The sequence below is a fragment of the Oryzias latipes genome, chromosome 13, assembly GCF_053564925.1.
Source record: "Oryzias latipes strain Hd-rR chromosome 13, Olatipes_Hd-rR_3.1".
Taxonomy (NCBI): domain Eukaryota; kingdom Metazoa; phylum Chordata; class Actinopteri; order Beloniformes; family Adrianichthyidae; genus Oryzias; species Oryzias latipes.
In genome coordinates this window covers 25,054,144-25,074,989 of record NC_136249.1, presented here as the reverse complement: position 1 = coordinate 25,074,989, position 20,846 = coordinate 25,054,144, and the positions used below count along the sequence as shown (strand labels likewise).

Below are 20,846 nucleotides of genomic sequence, written 5' to 3'. Positions count from 1 at the left end.
ATTTCCCATTATTATAGGTCACATGATTGAGGCATTTATATCTCCATGCTAGGCCTGCACAATATATTTTGCAAATTTATAGTTATCGCAATATCATGCTGTGCAATATGCATATCGCAAAAGATGGCGAAAATCGCACAAATGGTCAATTTCAATATGCCAAAACAATCTTATGGCAGTTTAAAGTATTTAACAAAACAAAGAAATCCCTTTATGTATTTGACCAATCGGATGGAGCCCTTTATGGGTCATTTGGAATGTAACTTTTTAACTGTTGCCGTGAAATGGAAATTATGTTTTTGGTTGTTTTGCTATATGTTCATATACCGGAAGTTATATTGTCATAGCAATATTAATCAAAAATATCGCATATCGCAGGTTTTTCTCATATCGTGCAGCCCTACTCTATGCAAATCCCTCTAAAAATGTTCGTTCTCCACATTTCATGGGTTTGCTTTGTCATAAAAATGTTCCTGTTATCTACTTGTCTGATCTAACAGAGCCAGCTGGTTATGTTTAACTGGAGACTTTGAGAAAAACTAACTTTAAAAAAAAGATTCTCTCTCATCATTCTTGGCCATTCCAGTAGTCTTTCATAAAATGTGTGCATCATACATTCAAGGTATATTACTTTATTCAACCTCAACCTAACACTTTTAACACTAGATTGAGGCAAGAAAAAAACAACCAAATGTTACATGATATCCTTCTGTTTGAGCGAAGCAGTGAATGAAACAAAAAGGAAACGTATCAGTGTAATAATCCAAAATATTATTATAACCCACACATGAGCTGGAGTTATTATTTCTTTGTGAAAAATATCAACACAATTATATTGCCCAGTGTCAAAAGGGAAAATACCAGAGTCGGTTGTGTTTTCAAATTCAGACCAAATTAATTTTGTCTTTCATGTGCAGGCTGAACCCTAGAGAAGAAATGCACCAGCGGCGGTGCATGAACAATTTCAAGATTCTGGCATCGGAAAAACTGCAAATATAAGATCAAGCACCTTGTATTGGATCCTTTGCAGTTTAAAATATAAAAGTGACAGTGTGAGCTTTAATTTACCCTTAAAGATATGATGAGATAAAATCACTTAAGAAAAAAGATATATTGTTTTTTATTTGTTTTTTTGTGAGGCTACATAAAACCGAATATTGATAAACAGGGCAAAAGTTCAACTACCGGTAATTAAGTTGAAAATTATTATTGAAAACTATCATAACCTTTATTACAACTTTCAGAAAAAACAGCTGCAACTTCCAGCCTTTTTTGCCTCAATTATTACAAAATATCAACGTTAGATGGTGGAAGGACTGTACATCAGTACTGACTCTGGAATTTCTCCTTTTTTTTTTTTAATACATTTTTGGTCGCTGGTGTGCTGCGGGATTTTTGTCAAGGAAAAAGTGTACCTTGACTCAAGAAAGGTTGAAAACCACTGTCATAGACAACCAAGGAGCAAAACAAAAATATATCCACTGGTTAAGTTATGCCAACAGGAATTTTGCATTTCAGGTCATAAAACAGTCAAATCCAGGGAAATTTTACGATTAACTATTCATAAAATTCTTACCATCTTTCTCCATCTGTATTTTGGTGCCTTTATATTTCCAGAGAACTGTTGGTGAAGGGGAGCTGACGACATCGCAAACTAAGTTAGCAACGTCTCCAACGGTGAACTCTTGAGGAGAGGGTGCATTTGTAAATGTAATTTTTTCTGCCAAAAAAAACAACAACAGCAGAGTTTTACTAAAAAAAAAATTGAGTTATTCTAATTAAGCCACAACAGTCATGTTAAGCTTTATGGTTCAAATATTATTGCACCACATAAACAGATATGTCGGTATATGGTATTTAAAGAACAATTTGGGCAAATCAACTATCCTCATATTACCATAGTTTCACAGTTTTACTAAACTAAAAAAATGCTGGATTCAGAAACTCAAATATCTAGACAAACAAGTCTCTAAAGCCAAAGACTCATCTCTGGTCAAGCTCTAAACATCTCAGAAAAGCGGCAGAGAGCTTCTCTGTTTATTTCTGTATGAATTTCAGTAAAAACCTTTGACCTGTAAAAACATTCATTAAAGACTTAAGATCAAACAAAGCATTGAGGTTTTGAAAAGAAAAGCTGAGTTTATTTTAGGGTTGGGCGATGTCCCTTAAATTGGCCGTTGACGATGTTTGCTGTCAACCTTCGGGATGGACGATGACATCGTCGGGGGGGGGGGTATTTTTACATTTTTCGTTCTTATATAACTGCTATTCGTTTTTTTGCTTTTTTCATTTTATTTCCCAACTAATGACTAATCCGTGATGATCCAGTATAAACTGACGGAAGTGACTTTAACAAAAAAAGTAACAAACAAAATAGAAAAGAAGTAGTCCACTCCCGCACTTCACTAGTGAAGTGGACTGGCGGAGCGCGGACTTACAGCTTTGTGTTTGATGGGAAGGGGGGGGGGGGGGGTACATGAGCGGTATGTATGGGAGATTTAAGACTGCGATCCTGGTTTCGTTCAGAAAAAGCACTGACCACACGGATTAAAATTCAAATGATGAGCGAACAGGTGTTTCATAATAACCGTAACATTATTAAAGGCACGTTTAGGAGATCGTCTCGTATATTACCGAGCTGACATGTCAATGTATATAGCCGCTCGGCGCTGTTTAACATTGTTTTGTATTGAATTGTTACATTCAATAAAGTTTGAAAAAAAAAAGCCGCTCGGCGGAATTTATATCCTTCCGTTTTTCAAACCCTACTGCGCATGTGCGAATGATTTATTCCGACGGAAAGTGTGACCTTAGTGAACGTTTTTATATTCTGAAAACATTTTTCTGGGCCCATGTACACGGTTGGATTCTAATCCGACCATTGATCCCATCAAGATATTTTGTACATGTAACCGCGGCTTATGGTGTCGACTCGCAACGTGGCGGGGGCGTGGCATCACGATGGTGGTCTCTCCATCGGGATGTCAGTCACCCATCACGATGGACGATGATATCGTCCATCGGCACAACCCTAGTTTATTTGTTAGCATAAGTAATACGTTTTGATTTTCCTTTGATGGTGAAACTTGACCTTACTGAATAGCAGTCAGTGTTAACCGATAAGAGTACAAATATGAACATGGTCCTATTGATGACACACTTAAGATTAGCTGCCCTAAGCGTTAGAATGTGTGAACATAAAGTCAGCTAGCAGAAAAAAGAAAAGACAATTCAAATGAAAAGTCAATTCTGCAAGGAGAAATCAAGTTTTTTTTGGCTTCCCTCTCCTGTGTTTTCTGATACAAAAATGAATCCAGACAAATGAATAGTTGGCATACTGTCGGCCATCAGTTACACGATTTAGGGAGTTGAAGCTCCAGACTGCAGTGGTTCTGTGGAGTCTTGAGCATTTCTGCTCATTAAAAATTTAAATTACACTGGCCCTGTGTGAGCATGGACACAGGAACAACAGAATCCATGTAATACTGTAAGGCAAACAGTCCTGTTTTCCAGTCCATGGGAGGACTTGGCGTGAGCACAACTGCTATGGCACAAAGTCTACTTTCAAAGCTGTGGGAGTTTGTTTGTGTGGGAAACTGCTTGAAATCAGTTCCACTGGGCTAATCAAGTTTACAAATAGCTACATTAGCCTTAATAAAGTACATTTTTCCAAGCTAATCTAGCAGCGATAGAACCAAGCCACAAACTGAAAAAGCTGAAATTGCTTCAGAAAATAATCCACGAACTAATGCGTTTTGCTTACATGGATGACTCCCTCGAGGGGAAAAAAAAAACAAAACAGAAAACAGGCAGAAAAATAACAGAAATGTTCGATTTGGAAAGGATTTCATGTGGTATGGACATTTGCTGATGGTTTGCATTCAAAGAAAATAAAAGCCATTAATCACATGAAATGCACAACAGACAGGATCATTAAACAGCCTTCTTCTTCGACCGCTTACTGAGGTGATGAAAAATCTTCACTTAAAAAAAAGCAGAACCATTTTGCCCTTGAGCAGTGAAGAAAACACAGGGAGTTCAAAAAGCAGGATTATTTTCGCTTTCCTGCACTTATGACTTTCCAGTCAGGAGATGAAGATGGATTGAGGAGAGGAGATACTTACGGAAGATTTTTACATTGACGGTCGACTCTGCTTGTTTGTCTCCACTGGTAGCAACACACTTGTAGGTCCCAGCATTTTCATTCCCAGCTTTGTAGAGTGTGAGGGTGGAGGATGAGTCATCGTTACGGGTTACCGTTATGTCTGGTCTGTTCGGCTCTATTCTGTCCCCACTCGGGCCAAACCAGTCTATGTGCTTGGCCGTGCCATCAACTACTGTAGGAGCAAGAGGAAAAAAGCACAAAAAAAATGCAATTTTACATCAGTGGAGTCAACTACTGCCAGCAGACCCAATAAAAGTGTTAGTAATCAAATTCCACCATATGCCTGGGAAATGCTAATGATTTGTGGTGGAAATGTCAAAGAAATATTTGTTAGCCATTTTTCAGTTTACATGTGCAGGTGATAATAAAAAAAAAGTGACATTTTGAAAAAGGGGACATTCCTATGACGTGCAAATGTTCAATTGCAATTCTTTCAAAAAATGCTTTTGCTTTTCTGCTTTGCAATAGTTGGAAATGACAATGGCTTGTACCTACTTATCCGTTTTTACTTTCACATCCAGACTTAACTGAGCAACCATACATGGGAAGATGTTAGCTGTCCTACACATTCTGCCACCAACAGGTCTGACTACATTGCAATATTTTTTTAATCACATTGCAATGTTTTAATGTTTTACAATTGATTAAGATAGTCATCCAAAAAAACTTAAAAAAACAATAATGTTACAGTATGCAATATATCATCTTTTTTAATAATTAAATTGAAAAAAGACAGCCAAAAATTTTTTTTTTTTCAATCATAAAATTTCCAAATATAGCTAAGTGTAATTAAAAATCGCCAGTGTTAGCTTTAAAAGGTAAAAATAAAGTAAGGAATGTGTTAAAGCATACCTTCACACATGAAGAATTTGGACTCCCCGAGGCTGATCTCACCATGGGCTGGTATGATCTGCACTTCCAAACAGACTACAAGTAGAAAAAGATATGAAACCATAATCAGAATAACAACTAATTCAGTAGAGACGGAACAGTTGAATTGGCATTGTAGTTTTTGACATGTGTTCCTTTGTGCACTGGGTCTGAACATGTTATATTCACCAACAATTATAAATTGTTATTGTGTGTTTGCTGTCCATGGCTGTTTCAACACATTGGATGATCACAGACAACAATACGAGAGAAAACTGATTGGTTATCGTTATGAATGATGAGTTTTCCTGGTACTTTCAAATCTACATTGTTATTGTGACTCCTGTAAGAAATGAGATAACCACATGGACCTGAAGGTGGTTGGGTGTAAGCAGAAAGAATCCAGAGGATAAAATATTTCACTGTGGTGAAAGACAAAGAAGAAGACAGGGAAAAAGAACTTCTATTTTGTGATGTATGCTTCACAGGCAGAAACTGTTACAATCGTGCTGCCAAAATCTTTACAATACAATCTACAAACCCTAAATGAAACATTAACTTCGGGGTCTAGAGGTTGCCTGTCTCGGCTACTGTTGGGCGAAGGCGGGGTACGCCTTGGACAGGTCACCAGCCAATAGGCTACAGGACACAGAATCACTCTCACACACTCACACATGCAAACCTAGGTACACTAGAGTAACCAATGAACCTAAGAAGCATGTTTTTGGACTGTTGGAGGACCTATCAGCATGACTGTGCAACTCAAAAAGGGATATGAAGAAAACAAATGGAACTTATGTTCTGCCTTATGCTTTTGCTCATTGTCTAAAGACAGGGAAGCCCAGTTTAGCTTAGTCTGTATAGTTTAGTTTAGCAATTACCTATTGCATTTTATGACTGATTTCATGTTCTTATACAATTACCCGTATGAGGCCCATTGACACAGCTATTGTTTTAATACTGGGCTAAATAAATACAATTGAATTGAATTCATCTGTTGGGAGTACAACATTCACACAAGATTACATCATGTGAAAAACCAAAGGAAAACAGTTGAAAAGCCATCAATTTATTACTCTATATTATAACAATGAGTCATTGCATCCCTAGACCTTTGACCTGATGGACCTGGAAACTGAAGAAGTGCGGTTTGTTATTGTCTGCATGGTGATTTAGGGACAAGCACTCTCACCTCACAGTGAGAAGCCCTTAGTTCAAGTCCAACGTGTGTCTATCTGTGTGTGGGGTTTGCATGCCCTACCCATGCATGCATGTGGTTTTTTTCAGACACTATGGCTCCCTCCCACAGGTCAAAAACTTGCTTCATTCACAGTAGCTAGGTAGACTGCAAATTCTTTGATCCTTGCAAATATTTAAACCCTTGTTTTTAGACATTCAAGATATCTTACCCGGTTTTAAGTTATTTTTTTAATTTGTGTCTTTCCTCAAAATCTTTCCAAGTTTTTCTCAGAATCAGTCATTGAGAGCTAGGATCTATAAATAAGGATCTTAATAATAAAATGAGTCAAACTCTTTTGCTCCATACTCCTGACAATAGACTTTGATGTAAGACTCAAAAAAATCTGAAAATTTTGGTTCAATTTTAGGGATGGTATTTTAAAGTTCAATAAACGCTGAAAAGTTAGACTGGCATTTATAGTCATTATTTTTGAAACTAAATGTAGATTTATGTTCTAAGACTAAGGGCTAGTTTTGTATTCTATGAGGATTTGTCAAAATGGGCCAAATTGTACTAAGATTTCATTTTCATTTTGTTCACATTTGGTCAAAAATGAGTAATTTGTACTTATAACATTAGTTTGTCAACACTGTCATCAAAATTAACTACAGACCAATAAATTCTATATATTTTTATAATTTACTTTTTTTCTTAAATAAACAAACAACAGGTCAAGGATTTATTGTATAATCCATAAAATAATATAAATGCACAGGATGCTAATCTATATATAGCATACTAAAGGCATACAGTAGCATTAACAGTAAAGATGAATTAAGACATTTGCAATGTTGATTTGTATAAAAAAAAGTCTATTTTAGCACTTATGTAACTACCATAACTTATTTTTTATTGTGATTAAGTATTATATTTAATCATTAATTTGCATCCAATAGTATGCAAGACTATATAAATGAAGCTTTTACAGCTTGACAAACTACCCACAACTGCCATAAAGCTTCAGAATTTTTGTTTATAATTTGATTAAACCCTTGAGGGCTAGAAAAACACATACAGCTGCCAGCTGGCCTGTCATTACTGCTTGTAAAAATATCTATGTGTCTATCACTTCTCTTTATACACTAAATACAATGTATATGAGAGCAAGACTTTATTTAAATTACACACAATTTAAAATATTTTACTCATCTGTTTTCTTTTTAATATGGATTTGTAATTTCACACAGGAAATTTCTGAAGAATATATACTTATTCTTAAAAGAATAAAGATTTTTTTTCAAGAAAGAAAAATACGTTGGTCTGCTTTTAAATTAAAAAGCTCTTTTAATTAAAAAAAACATAGGATAAAGAGAGAGATATCTTTAAGAACAGTATTGCAAAGGCCGACTAATTGGTTCAGTAAATGCAACACTGGGCTTTAGAAACTTGAACATAAAAAGAGTAACAAAGCCCCAACCGTAGCGTCCTGGTTGTTAAGGCCTTAAACAAAATACTGGCTAAGAGACCTACAGATAAATCAACAATTCAAGCAGAAAAGAGTGACCTAGTTCAGCAGAAACATGTAATTCCACCACAGTTAAATTTAGCATTCTTGTGCATTTGGAAAACACCAAAAAACACTGAACAGAAAAATATCCATATACAATTGCATTCTATTTGTACCCATACAATAAGATAAAATAAAAAAATCGGCATGGTCAGTGATACAAATCATTTTTCCAAAAAGGAATGGCTAATTAAATATTTGTGACCAACACAATAGCAACTGTCCATACAAAAATCAAACTGTTCCAAAATTCTGAGATACAGTACATTCACTTGAAAGTCCATTTACATGAACCCAAAGATTTCTGAATGTACACAAAACGACCAGCAGTTCCAGCTGCATGTTGACTGATATTCCTGCATACAAACAAGAAAGTAAAGGCCAATTAAAATGCATCATTAAAAGCCTGATTCTCGCATTAGTTCAACTGTGATATAGCGTTTACTATAGCTGTGGGCAATGTCATATTTGGATGTGGGCTGATCATGACTTTAGGAGGCAGCTTGCATTGTCAATAATTTATGTCTCTGTAGGTCATCAACAAAACCTTTGCGTTTTCAGTTAGAGAAAATAAAAACCTCATTACATGTATTGTAACATGGACAAAAGAAACCACTACATAGTTAATGATAACAAACCAATGGTTTTATAGCTTACTCTGTGCTGCTTTTTATTGCAAATCACAACATGACAGAATTAAGATGACGAAGCCAGCATCCTGCCTTTAAAAATGACTGCACTAACCCCAATTCTCAACGTCCTACAGTCTTTTCATTTTAAAGAATACACAAGGTTTTAACTATCAAAGAGGCATTGTAGTATAGAATTTAATACCAGCAAATAAATATGCTTGCTTATGCATGGATATGTTTGCGACTATGAGTAATAAAAGTAGTGGAAAGGGATTATATCATGAATGAAAACATGTCCTTGGGCTTAAAAAATCTGAAGTTGCAGCTGGCAGACCTTAAACAGTCTTATGTAGCCTTAACCCATCTTTCCTGGCATGAGTTGGATCTCAAATGTAAGTCCCCTTCAGCAGGGTACTGCCTTCTTTAAAAAAAAAAAACACACAAAAATGTAAAGGATACTATACAGATGAGAATTCTAGCACAGCCTGCTTTTTTTCATCTGGCCTTTGTGGTTGTATTAGAACATCTCTGATGCACTCTGGACTTTTCTAGCTAAACACTGGACAGGATGCTGCTGCACATAGCCATGGTTGTATCACTGCCCATTTTTCATGTAAGAGCACACTCATTTACTATACCTCCATACATAGTAGTTTATGAAACAAAAGGACTGAAACACTTAATTTTGCATCACAAATTTGCCATTTCTTAATATTGTTCTTGTGCTACCAAAACTAGTCCAAACCAATTGCTTGACTAAAAACAGAACCACTTGGAAAATTGTATTTCGTGTGGAGCAGCAGAGATTTTGAGTCCTGTGGGTTGTGAGGTAAGGGCCCTGTTGATAAAAAAAAAAAAAAATAAAGCTGTGGGATGGCTTAACAGATGAATGATCAAACTGCAGTCTGGAAAGCTAGCAGGCAGGGCGGATGCCTACAGTGCTGTATCTTGATAAGTAAGGCTTCCATGAACAGCTTTTGTAGGGTGTGGTGGACATATGGTTCAACTGGGGCTGTTAAAGTTAGGGTTAAAGGGTGGAGAAATGGTGGAAGGAGTATCTACATCAGCGTCAGTTTGATGTTAAAAGAGAGGGGGAAGAAAACAACTTCTGGTGAGAAACTTGCCACAAAAACATTTCATAACAAGCTCCTAAAAGTTCTCAGTAATGAATTTTTGGGGTTGCACTTTTCAAAGCATGAATTTCTATTAGAAGACATGTGGCCATCATACTTAATGATAGGCAAACCCTGTGATCAAATCACACATAGGTTTGTCTTGGGTTGATTCAAAGTCAAACTTCCGGCTTAGCTGGCTATAAAAGTAATTTAATTCATACCTTTACAAAAGAAAGGGCAAATATTTGAGCCACAGTCACATGCACCTACACAGAGGTTGACCTCTACAGGCTTTTTGCTTGCAGACCGCCCTTATCTAGCTGTAAGGGCAGTTATGACTAAGCCATAATAATTCTACTTTTGCCTGTGAATCAAATAACCAGCCCTCTAGTTCAGCTAAGTTACAATATCAAAATTAAAGTAAATCAACAAAATTAATACAAATGTACCTCCAGTACAATTGCACTGTGAATCACATCTAACTCCAGAAAAGAAAATTGGGTTGGAACCACACCTGTTTGAACATTTCTATTGTGAAGTTGACTGCCTTAAATAAGTGAAAATGTTGCTGCCTGCATGTGAAAGGACAAATGAAATCTAACAATCGCCCTATGAGAGCCCAAGTATTATAGTCTATATATTTCTCTCTCTGAAGCTGGCCTCAGCATTTGTTTAAAACATTTTTCTAGTAAAATATTCAAACTGTCAAAGCAAAATGTGCAATATTCTTACAGAAAGAAATATGTTAGCTTATAGAAGCATGGACTACTCAGTCTTCCTGTGCATGATATTTTATCATTACATCTCACCAACTTCTCCTCTGTTTCGGTATTACTCACTTTAAGGCCTAATTAAACCTCCATCTTGCATAGGACCACACCATTAATGATTTGCTCCTTAAAAGAGCTGCTTAGATAACAGCCGTCCTCCTTCACATGTACCATTCCACTAAATATTTAAAAGCTCAACAGCTGTTAGAAAACTCTAAAAAGTTGGTGGTTTATGCTTACATCTATGCCATCGTTAGATGAAAGCAATTGTAAAGTTAAAGTGAACTTAACTAATTAACACTGGAAGAAAGATATAACATAGAAGCAAACATTTTTACTGATTAGGTTGTTGCGGTACCACCACAAAGTCTGAAACATTTGGATATTTCTGTGTGAAGTACCGTACATGACTTCAGGAATAGAGGTACGCTTGCGTCTTTCAACAATAGGGAGAAAGCTCCATCTCTCACCACCTGGATGCTAATTTTCTATATCTAAAATTTAAACACAGCTCTTCATGAACTTACTTCATTTTGAATATTTCCTCATGTTTATTACAGCCTTGCTGTTGCTTACATCTTTAGACGTGTTATGGTACTGAATTGCGGACATTGATTCAAAATGTTCCAAATATCTGAATAGTCAACCCTGTAGGACATGAGAATGTTTAATCAACTCTCTATAATAATTAATTAATTGCTTAATTGATACTTTCTTTATCCCACAATGGGGAAATTCTTCTCAGCATTTTGACCCAAACTCCTGGGGGGAGCGGTGAGCTACAGACTAGCCGCGCAACAGGGGCGACGGCTGGCTGGGGAGAGCGGGGATCGATTCCCCGACCCTTCGGTTGTTGGAGGACCCGCTTTACCGCCTGAGCTAAACTGCTGCCCAGTTTAAGATAATCACTTTAAGATAACCAATAATGAGAGGTTTTTCTTAAATTAATGAGGAAAACAGCCAAAGTCCTCACTAAATAAAAGACTAAACTAAAATTGCACACCAAAAAAAAACATGTATAAAACCAATATTATGCCACAGCTTTGCCAAAGCAAACAATAGAAAATATTTTTTAAGAAGTCATCAAGATTGAAGTGCCTCTTTCAGTAAGAGTGATAATGTTTTTGGATACACTCCCATCGAGTGGCTAACCTTGTATCAACATTTATTAAAAGAATCAGAGGATCTAAGACGCCGTAAAACATTAGGACACAGTTATTCTACTACTCTATACAAATAATACATTACAAGACAATGATTGCAGGGTTTCAACATTGCAGCAAAGAGAAAATACTGATGTTAGGAGCAGAAAAATACAAATATTAGACAAATAAAGGGCCTTATTTTGAACTCATCAGTATATCCATCACAAAAATAGGAATTATTTATTTACTTTCTTCCAATATTTTTTAATGCCAACATCTAAGCAATTTTCTACTTATAACTAGAAGCCTTTTTTGACATACCAATAAAATTAAAAAAGTATGCATGGAAATTGTAACTTAAAAGGAGCTTTGAATAAAGCATTGATAAGGATTTCTTTCTCTTTGAATGCATTACACCCATTTCCATTCTTTAAATAGTGGAAAGAATGGTAGATGCTGTAAAGCCTTTAAGTCGTAAAAGCACCACCACTAACATCCCAGTCCTAAACTGAACTGGCACATCTAAAGTGATTGTATTTAGGACCTTCTAGTTTTAAGGAAGAAGAGGATATTTGCTTGCTAGTCGTGTCTCTCAACAGTTATACTCATTTTCTACTCGTTGTTATGGAAACGTCTTGCCCAGCTCCCCTCCCCCCTCCTTTGACATCACTCCTCGCTCTCCTCCTCTCCCGCGGTCCCTCTCACTTTTATGGCAGTCTGATTGGACGCAGAAGGACAGCCTCAGAAGAACGACTATTTGCATTATGGAGATTGTCAAAACAACACAAAGAGATTAGAAGAGATCGCAACAACTTCCTGCAGGGTTTTTGTAATGCATTACTCCAACTTCTGTATAGGAAAGACAACATTTCTGGACCAGCTATCTTCCTCACAGTGGCATGTATAATTGTTAATAAACCAAGCGCCTGCCTCTCTTGTTATAGCCCCAGGCTTAAGCATAGCTATTTGTTTGGCTTTCAACACAGCATATTTCATTTAAGCTTGCAAAACCACACAATCATGACAGATTGTTAGCCAGTACCAAATATTTTCAGCACAATAACATATAGGGAAATAATATATGAATCCAAAACGAAATATTAATACAAACATGACCTGAATTTTATTAAATTCTGTCCAAAAGCATCTGGTTTATATTGTACTTTAACTTAATATCTAAAATCCCATTCCTTTCTCCAGGACTATTTACAATGCATGCTGTACTGACATCACACCTTTTCATGTTGTTCAATTTTAGAATTGATAACAGGCATTGATATTTATAATACATTTTGTCACGACAACAAGCAAATTACACATTTTAAATAAACTGATACTTGGATATTAAAAGCCAGGGTGTAAATTATCAGATGATGGACTGACGTAATGGTCATACTCATGAGTTACATAATAAGACAACACAGATCAGAACAAAGGGGATGAGGCAGCAGACGCTGAGCTGTCCCAGCGGAGACAATGCATATTTTCATCTGTTATTGCAACATACTTTCTGTTGTTTTGGAAGAGATGTTTGGCTGCTGTAATAAATAAAAAAGCATCATATTTCTTCCCAAATTCATTTTATAACTGGAGAAAATTAGGAAAGTTTTTTTCTGCTCATGGATCAAGTATTATGGTTCTATAAAAATGACCACACTTGTGTATTTTTTAAAACACGTAAAAAGCATTTTAAATTAAATCACGAATCAAATGTTTATCTCTCTTACTTCAACATTTTAAATAAAATTAACATGTTTTTATTGCTCCTGATTAATGTTTAGTCTGCTTCAGCTGAAAAACCAAGCTATGCCTGATTAGTGAAGGTTATATTTGTCTGTTTTATCCAATTGGGCAAAAATCGAACACGCGTTTAGACATCACTCTTTTAAAATTGTGTTTTAAAGCTGCAATAGAGCAAGTGCAGCCAAGAGATCTATTTTCTTAAAAAAAAAAAAAAAGAGTTAAGATGAGGTGACTTTGATGGTTATTTAGCTCTGTGAGTTACATTCCTCTTCCTCACTACGCTAAAGATACACTGTGAGTCAATAAGCTACAGTGAGCTTCAATGGCCAATAGGATTTGTCCTTATTTAGGCAATTTAGTGTAAATGCCCCTCAGCGTCTGCCTCAGCTGTGTACCATACAACAAAAACCCAGGGAGGCAGAGAGCTGAGCGTCAGTGACCCATCATGCCATGCTGCGTATGAATCAGGGTTTATATGGCTTGAAAACGGGGTCACTAAAAATATCAGGAAAAATATATTTATTTTCGGAATAAAATGACACGAAATAAATAAATAACGCAAATTAAATGTCAAATACTACAAAGACAACAACCCAGTATGATAGGCAAACTCATATTTGATGCAAAGAGATTGGAATTATTACTTCATTTTTAATTTTAAAAAATAGTCTTCAACGGAGCAGCAAGACTGCAATGAAGACTGAGAAAGTAATCTGTCAGTGTGTCAGAAAAAAGCACGCATATTCAGAAAAGCAGAACGGATGAAGAAGGATGGAATTCCTTTGAGGGTTGAAAGATTTTTTTTAACTAGTGCCATGGGTAGTGATTACAAACAAGAAAAGAGAGCTTGTGTGGCGGGAATAAAGACTGAAATGTTAACATCTCTGTGAACACAATGAATCATCAGACTGTCACAAAGAAGAAGCTCATTCTTCCAGATAAATCATTACAACAGTCCACCACTGATTTCCTGTTTGTGCTAGTCACGACATTCTCCCTTCAAAATCTGAAACCCTCTAATTTGTTACCTTTAAAGAAAACTATTAGGATGAAAAAGGAAATGAGACAACAACAGCAGCCGCCTCTGCAAAATTTTATGCATCAATGATAATTAGTGTTGCAGCAATGAGGGGGGGCGAGGAGAACTGCAAGAGAAGGAGGGCTGAAGAAAGGGAGACAAAATGAGCACTCAGCCACAAGATGCCTCTGACAACACAGAACCCCAGTCTGGCACTTATACACAGCTCTCTCTGTGTGACCATTCATGAGGCAGACAAGCTGGGATGAGCCGGAAAAGCCTGCCTGTGACTCCACCAGGAAAAAGGATCAATAAGAGGGAATGCATCATTTTGGATAGGGCCAGACAGAGCAATAGGCAGGGCAAAGAGGCTGCGCTTGAGAATTTAGTTTATATATTTATATATTTTTTTTTTTTTTGGGGGGGGGGCAGTGTTTGGAAACACAAAGTTACAGTTATATATTAGATAGGAAGAAAATCTGAAAGTCGTCTCGACATCAAGCATAAGGCCAGAGTGTTAGGATTCAATTCTAAAAGTATGTACAAGTATGTCTCCATCAAAACTCAACATGAAAAAGACAGCTATGAGAGCAGTCTAATAAAAAGGAGAATATCCAGGTGCATAAACAGATTTCATGACCAGATATGTGGCATATTAAAAAATGGGCTCTGTGGCCTTCTCTTTTCACTGCTTGCTGGCATGGAAACAGTTGGCTAGAGCTGAGCATTTGGACATCAACCACCAGCAGTCAATCACAGACATCTGCTGGTGGAGATTTTTCAAAATCTAACAGAGTTTGGAATATCCTGCTAGGCATCAAGTGCCAGCTTAAAAACAAGGGTCACCCAGAAAAATGATGTCTCAGCTGGGGTTTTCCTGTCCTCACATTATGCCTTTGGTTACAAGTACTTTTGTTTCCTGTTCAAAGTGCAACACATATTCATTTATTAAGAACATAAAGTTAAAAACAATAAAAATATTTATCTCTTTATAGTTTTTTGTTTTTATTAATCCTGATTTAAAACGGCAGAATGAGATCCCAAACAAAACAGAAACGCTGTAGCCTTTTGTACAATCAGAGCAGTGGCTTGTGATCATAGTACAAAATTGATCTTTTTACCCATAAAAGCTTATTTGTTTCATTTCATTTTTGCCACTCTTACGTTTTCTCTAAAGATGCTTCCTCTCTGAATATAATCAGTCTTGAAGATAACTTTAGATACAGAAGGAAATTGTTTAGAATTACCAGTTTTTTTCTTGTTTTTGATTTTTAAAGCTCGCCACTGGGAAAGCAACAGTGCAGGCATCATTAGCAGAGATTTCAGTGGAATTTGTAACCACATCAGCCAAGAAAAGCCATGCGAATTAAGCAATGTCATGAAAACAATTGCCACTTTTAGCCACACAGTCCTAATGACACATTATTTTATTTTGAAAGATTTTTACAATGTAGCAGTTACTCTACCAGGGGAGAACCGTCCAAACTAAAGCAATGTGTACAGCTCAGCCATGTTTCAGGTTTCTCCAGAGATGCTCCACTGGGCTCAAGTCCAAGCGCTAGTTGGGTCACTGCAGGACTTTCAAAGAGAGTTCCCAAAGCCACGTCTGTGTTTTCTTGGCATGTAGCTGTCTTGTTTAAATGTAAACCTTGATCCCATCTGGAGATCCTGAAACTCTTGGGGAGATTTTTTTTTATCAGAAATCAGTGTTCTATGCCTTTCTGGAAATCCCAAACAGTTTTTCACTTCATGCTGCAGAAAGGACCACAATTCTACCAATTTGTTTTGACTGTAAGTAAACATTATTACCAAATAAAATTCACAGAAATGTACTAAAACTGACATTTTCATGTTGTCTGACATGATTTAAAAACACCATGAGTGCTGGCATCTATCTCCATGTAGTTAGCAGAGCTGTTTATTTACCAAACAGTGTTATAGGGTTTATACTATAGTATTCACTATAGGTATGCCAAGTGTCACTATTGAAAAAAAACCCTGCAATACTGCAGCCCAAATACATAGAAAGTTATTGAAAATTTCCCAGGAGGTCTCAGCCTGAAAATATCAATACAATCTATAACAGCAGCCAACCTAAATGACAAATGTGTGTTTGTAAGGATTAAAAATGAAATACTGCGTATGCTAAGAAAATACTACACTATAAAGCAAACACGTGTTATATAGTCTACTGGACTATAAAATTACAGAGCATGAGGTTGTCTTAAAGCTTTAACCTAAAAATTCTGCTAAAAATGGCAGAACGTGATGAACGACAGTAGGCTGCTTTGGGTGGGGCTGCTACTTCCCTTGTGGGTGCTTGCACACCGCTTTTAGCTTTAATTAAAAATGGTATCTCTCTTGACTCAGATTAGAGGATTTTCCTCTTTGTGGCATAAAAAAATGTTAAGTGCCTTTTAGCAAACTCCCTGTGGGCTGCTATATCTGAGTGGTTACTGTCCGGCATATCCTTAATTGATAGCAGCATCATTGTGGTAATTTGTTGGTCATTCTATGTGCCCAAACCGAAAGTAATTCAATTTTGGTTAATGCTTTAATTAGGGCTATTTATCCGTGTTTATCCAGCCTGCTAGAACAACCCTTTTTCCAGCTGCTGTAGGTCCTTTCAAACATTATCAGCTTAAAAAAATGTAAGATGCTACATCTGGACAGAGCCCTGCTTCACAGAGCTACAAGAAAATGGCCTCTCCTGCTATTTTTCAGTTTGTTAGGCATTCATATAGAAGTAAAATCCACACAACCACCTAAACAGATAAAGAATTCTGCTCATAGATGATGCAAACAGTGAGTCAGAAGCCACCTGTTAATACACCTGCTACACTAATCTGTATGTTTTACTTCTAGTTGCTAAGGTTTGATTTGCTTTTTGCATAATTCAACATATCCAAAAGCAGTTTAAATTTATTGTGCTTTTCAAAATACATATATTTACAAATACTTTGCAGGAAAATTAAACTTAACTCTTGTGCTATCTTTGATGACCCCACCCTTACATTGACGTGTTCTCCCTACCATGACAAAGGTGGATAAAGGTGTAAAGATTTCATGTAATCCATGGACACCAGTGAAGATCACAAATCATTGAAGAAAAAAGTTTCAGCGCACCGTCTAGTGGGTTTAGATGACCCACCTCCCAACGTTAAAGTGCCTAAGATAGCACAAGGGTTAAAAAGTTATCCAACTCAAATGGGATTCAATTACTATTTTCTTGATTTTAGTGTAAAGAAAGTCCAGCTTCCCCATATATAGCTGGTATCACAAAAGTGCAGAGCTAGCCTAAGGTTGTGTTTTGTGTTCTTTTGAGGAAGGCTGGTAAGGCGTGGTCAGATTTAAAACAGCTCATCTTCGGGCAACAGATGGTAGAGAGGTACCTTATGACACAACGTGAGCATCCACACACCTTGCTGACCAATCAGAGGCTTGACGGTAAAAATAGACACAGGGACATGGCTGGCCTCCAGAGAGTTGACAGCTTTGTTTCTTGAGGATAAAGTCTCCAGAGAAGATAGCAGAAAGTGGGAAATAAGAAATTAAATATTTTTAACAAAAAAAAGTTTGTAATTAATATGAAGGAGGGGATGTTTTTCTCTTCTCTTCTGCTTTTTCTTCATTTTACAGGTTTTTACTAAGTGCTTCATGCAGGTTTCTGGACAAATCCTGTTACTAATGCACATGCACAAGGACAACATGAATGCACAACCAATTCTCAGGAATAAATGGCTTTTATCTAATGATTCGTTTTAACAGGAATTCATGTTTATTATACAATTACCGGTATGAAGCCCATTGAGACGACTGTTGTTGTTATTTTGGGCTATATAAATAAAATAGAATTGAATAATTATTCAAGACAACTTTTCACAGAAATAGTTGACCTAATATTCATTAAATGCTGTCAAGGAAAGGTAAACGTCACTTTTTTGCTACACATGAACTCGAGTATGCATAAAACAGCACCATTTTTTCTTTTTAGAAATACTGCAACCATAGTTTTAAACAAAATAAAAAATAAGCATGTCAAACATGATGTCCAGGACAGATTTTGGACAAACAAATGAAGTTCATCTGACAGACACTACAGTACAAAACACTATTAACCTATATATTTTTAAAAGGTCTGTGGAAATTTCCCTCGTTATGGGCCAAACATTTACATAATTCTATGAAATTATGCACAATAGCCACAATCCTATGCTTAAAATTAAGCTATTCTAGTCCATTAGATATGGTTGATACACTACAAAGGAACCTAGTTTAACAGGGATTTGAGATTCTATTGATGTTTTAAGTTAATTCTAAGTGAATATTACTAGATTGTGTTGCCTGTGATCCAGGCTCTGGCCAAATGATTCAATATTATTAACAAAAGGTTAGAAACCCTTTCAAAAACAGTGAGTTTGCACATTTTTTCCTCCCGAAAAGTAGAAAGCATCTTCATTCCGCTATGCCGAAGGTGATTGGTGTTCTTGATGCACAATGACAGACAGTGATGTCAAATGTATATGCAAACATATTAACTGAAGACCTTAGTCCAATGAATGTGAAAATGGCATCTTCTTTCTTCTCTTCCCTAGTAAAGGAAGTTGCTGTCTAACATATTTTTACAAATTTACTTCAATATATTACAGACCTAATCGCAATTGCCTCCACATTTACCATAATATATTATAGTAAGGGATGTCACCATGTCATTTAATTAATATTCAGTCATCTAGCTATAGAGCACATAATTAAAGCTACAAATAAGGCATTCTCCTATTGAAAATTTTCCACAAATTCTTGTAAACCTATTTTTTTATTAAAATCCAAGTTAAAAGAAAGCTGAGCCTAGATCAAAAATGATAAATACATAAACAAATTCCCCATTCATTGCAAACCTAATTTTTCACAAACAATATTTCAGATATGCAGTTTTGTGTTTTACTTTAGGAATATATTGTTTTATTGATAACAGTTAGACAGAACGTTGTGTGAACATAGTATACTGTGCACTACAGTTGAGCTGAATCCCACAGCAGGTGATGTCAAACATCCTTAACATCTTAGAGTGGTAGCCTACTTCCTCCAGCTGAACAGTTCCATGACCCTGTTCAGTCAAAATTACTTCTAATAGTTTGTGAATGTCAGCAGTCTGTTAGAGAAGACAGGCATGCCATATGAATGGGAACAACCATTTACAGGCATTTCTCCTTTCTCTCCTAATGAAGGTATGCAATGTAATGAATGTGTATGGGATGGAAAATCACCCAGTAGAAGTGGGTCTAGTTTAGGGAATAATTATTCTCTGCTAGGGCCATACAGATAGCGGCGCCATTGTCTTTTTTTTTTACACTGTAATTACTTCATGAATAAAAAAATAGTTAAAGTGTTTTCACCACATGACTGAAATTTCTTTTAGGATAGATTCCCAAATATAAACTGAGATACATATCGCTATTTAAATTGTATAATTAACCAACACACGATATATTCTCGACCACTTTATTGCTACACTGATACGTTTCCTGCACTGAAACTCAACAATGATAACCAAAAACCAAACGAGGATTTTAAGACATGCTTTAAAAATGGACAGTGAAGATGAAAGATGATTATCCTGTGGTAAAGTGTTCTACAGCTTCGGTGCACAGAAAGAAAAAGCTTGTTCCCCTCCGAGCTTCCTCCTGGACCATGGTACTTTTGGCAAAAGTTAATGAGCTGACCTGAGGCACTGAGCTGGAGTGTAGGGAGAGAGCAGCTCAGAGAGGAGCAAGGGTACAAAATTGTCTCAAGATTCAATACAACTTAACAAATCTTAAAATAAACTCTAAAATTAACTGGTAGCCAGTGAAGGGAAGCCAAAATTGGTGCAATATAGTTTCTTGTGCATCCCAACCAGGTCACGAGTAGTAGCATTCTGCACTAGTTGGGGAAACGAAAGGGACGACTAACTGATGGCAAAATAAAGGGAGTCACAATGCTTATATGCAATGAAGACAACGTTTATTTTAAAGTGCCGATTTGAGAAAAAAAAAGAGGCTTTGTCCTCACTAATTACCTTAAATAAAGAGACTGGGGCTTATCATTGAACTAATTTGACTATCAGATTTTAAAACCACTGTCCAATTTGTCTTTGAGTTATGGCAACTTAACTTTACATTTTCGCTTTTAAAACATTTCACCATTCATACGAGTGGTTTCGTCCGTCAGTCACTGTCCATTTTGAAACACAAATTTGAGTGTGTAACATCTGAAGCCAAAAAAATCGGAAATCGAATTTAAAAAAATAAATAAAATGGGAGATTTTATTTTTAGGCCATATGGCCCAGCCCTACTCCAAACTGACAGGGGGAGTAAACACTGCCATCACCATAATGTTGTTCCAGTTAGCGATGCACAGCAAAGTTTCTGTACAGTCGTAAAAAAGACAAGCTTTCTATAATTTAAGAAAACATGATGCCTGATGGATGAGACCGGATGGATGTACAAATAAAATTCCACATCTAATAGATTTCTAAGTTTAAATTTTGAACATCTTCTTTGGACACAACTGAGTTTCCAGGTAATAAGAGGCTAAAAAAAATGTTTTTGCATGTCATTGTGAAAAGTATCAGCATAGCTATTATGTTCATTGTGCATTG

At 36.3% G+C, this 20,846-nt stretch overlaps 1 protein-coding gene across 16 annotated transcripts in view; it reads right to left on the bottom strand.

Moving 5' to 3' along the window:
- ncam1b (neural cell adhesion molecule 1b) overlaps nt 1–20,846 on the bottom strand; it is a 107,023-nt gene that overhangs the window by 33,940 nt on the left and 52,237 nt on the right. For all 16 annotated transcript variants that reach the window (XM_078929382.1, XM_078929378.1, XM_078929385.1 and 13 more), the window contains exons 2-4: nt 5,018–5,092; nt 4,125–4,337; nt 1,577–1,720 (exon numbers count right to left, since the gene is read on the bottom strand). In XM_078929382.1, coding sequence (XP_078785508.1) covers nt 1,577–1,720; nt 4,125–4,337; nt 5,018–5,092 — 432 coding nt within the window. The remainder of the gene's footprint in view (nt 1–1,576; nt 1,721–4,124; nt 4,338–5,017; nt 5,093–20,846) is intronic.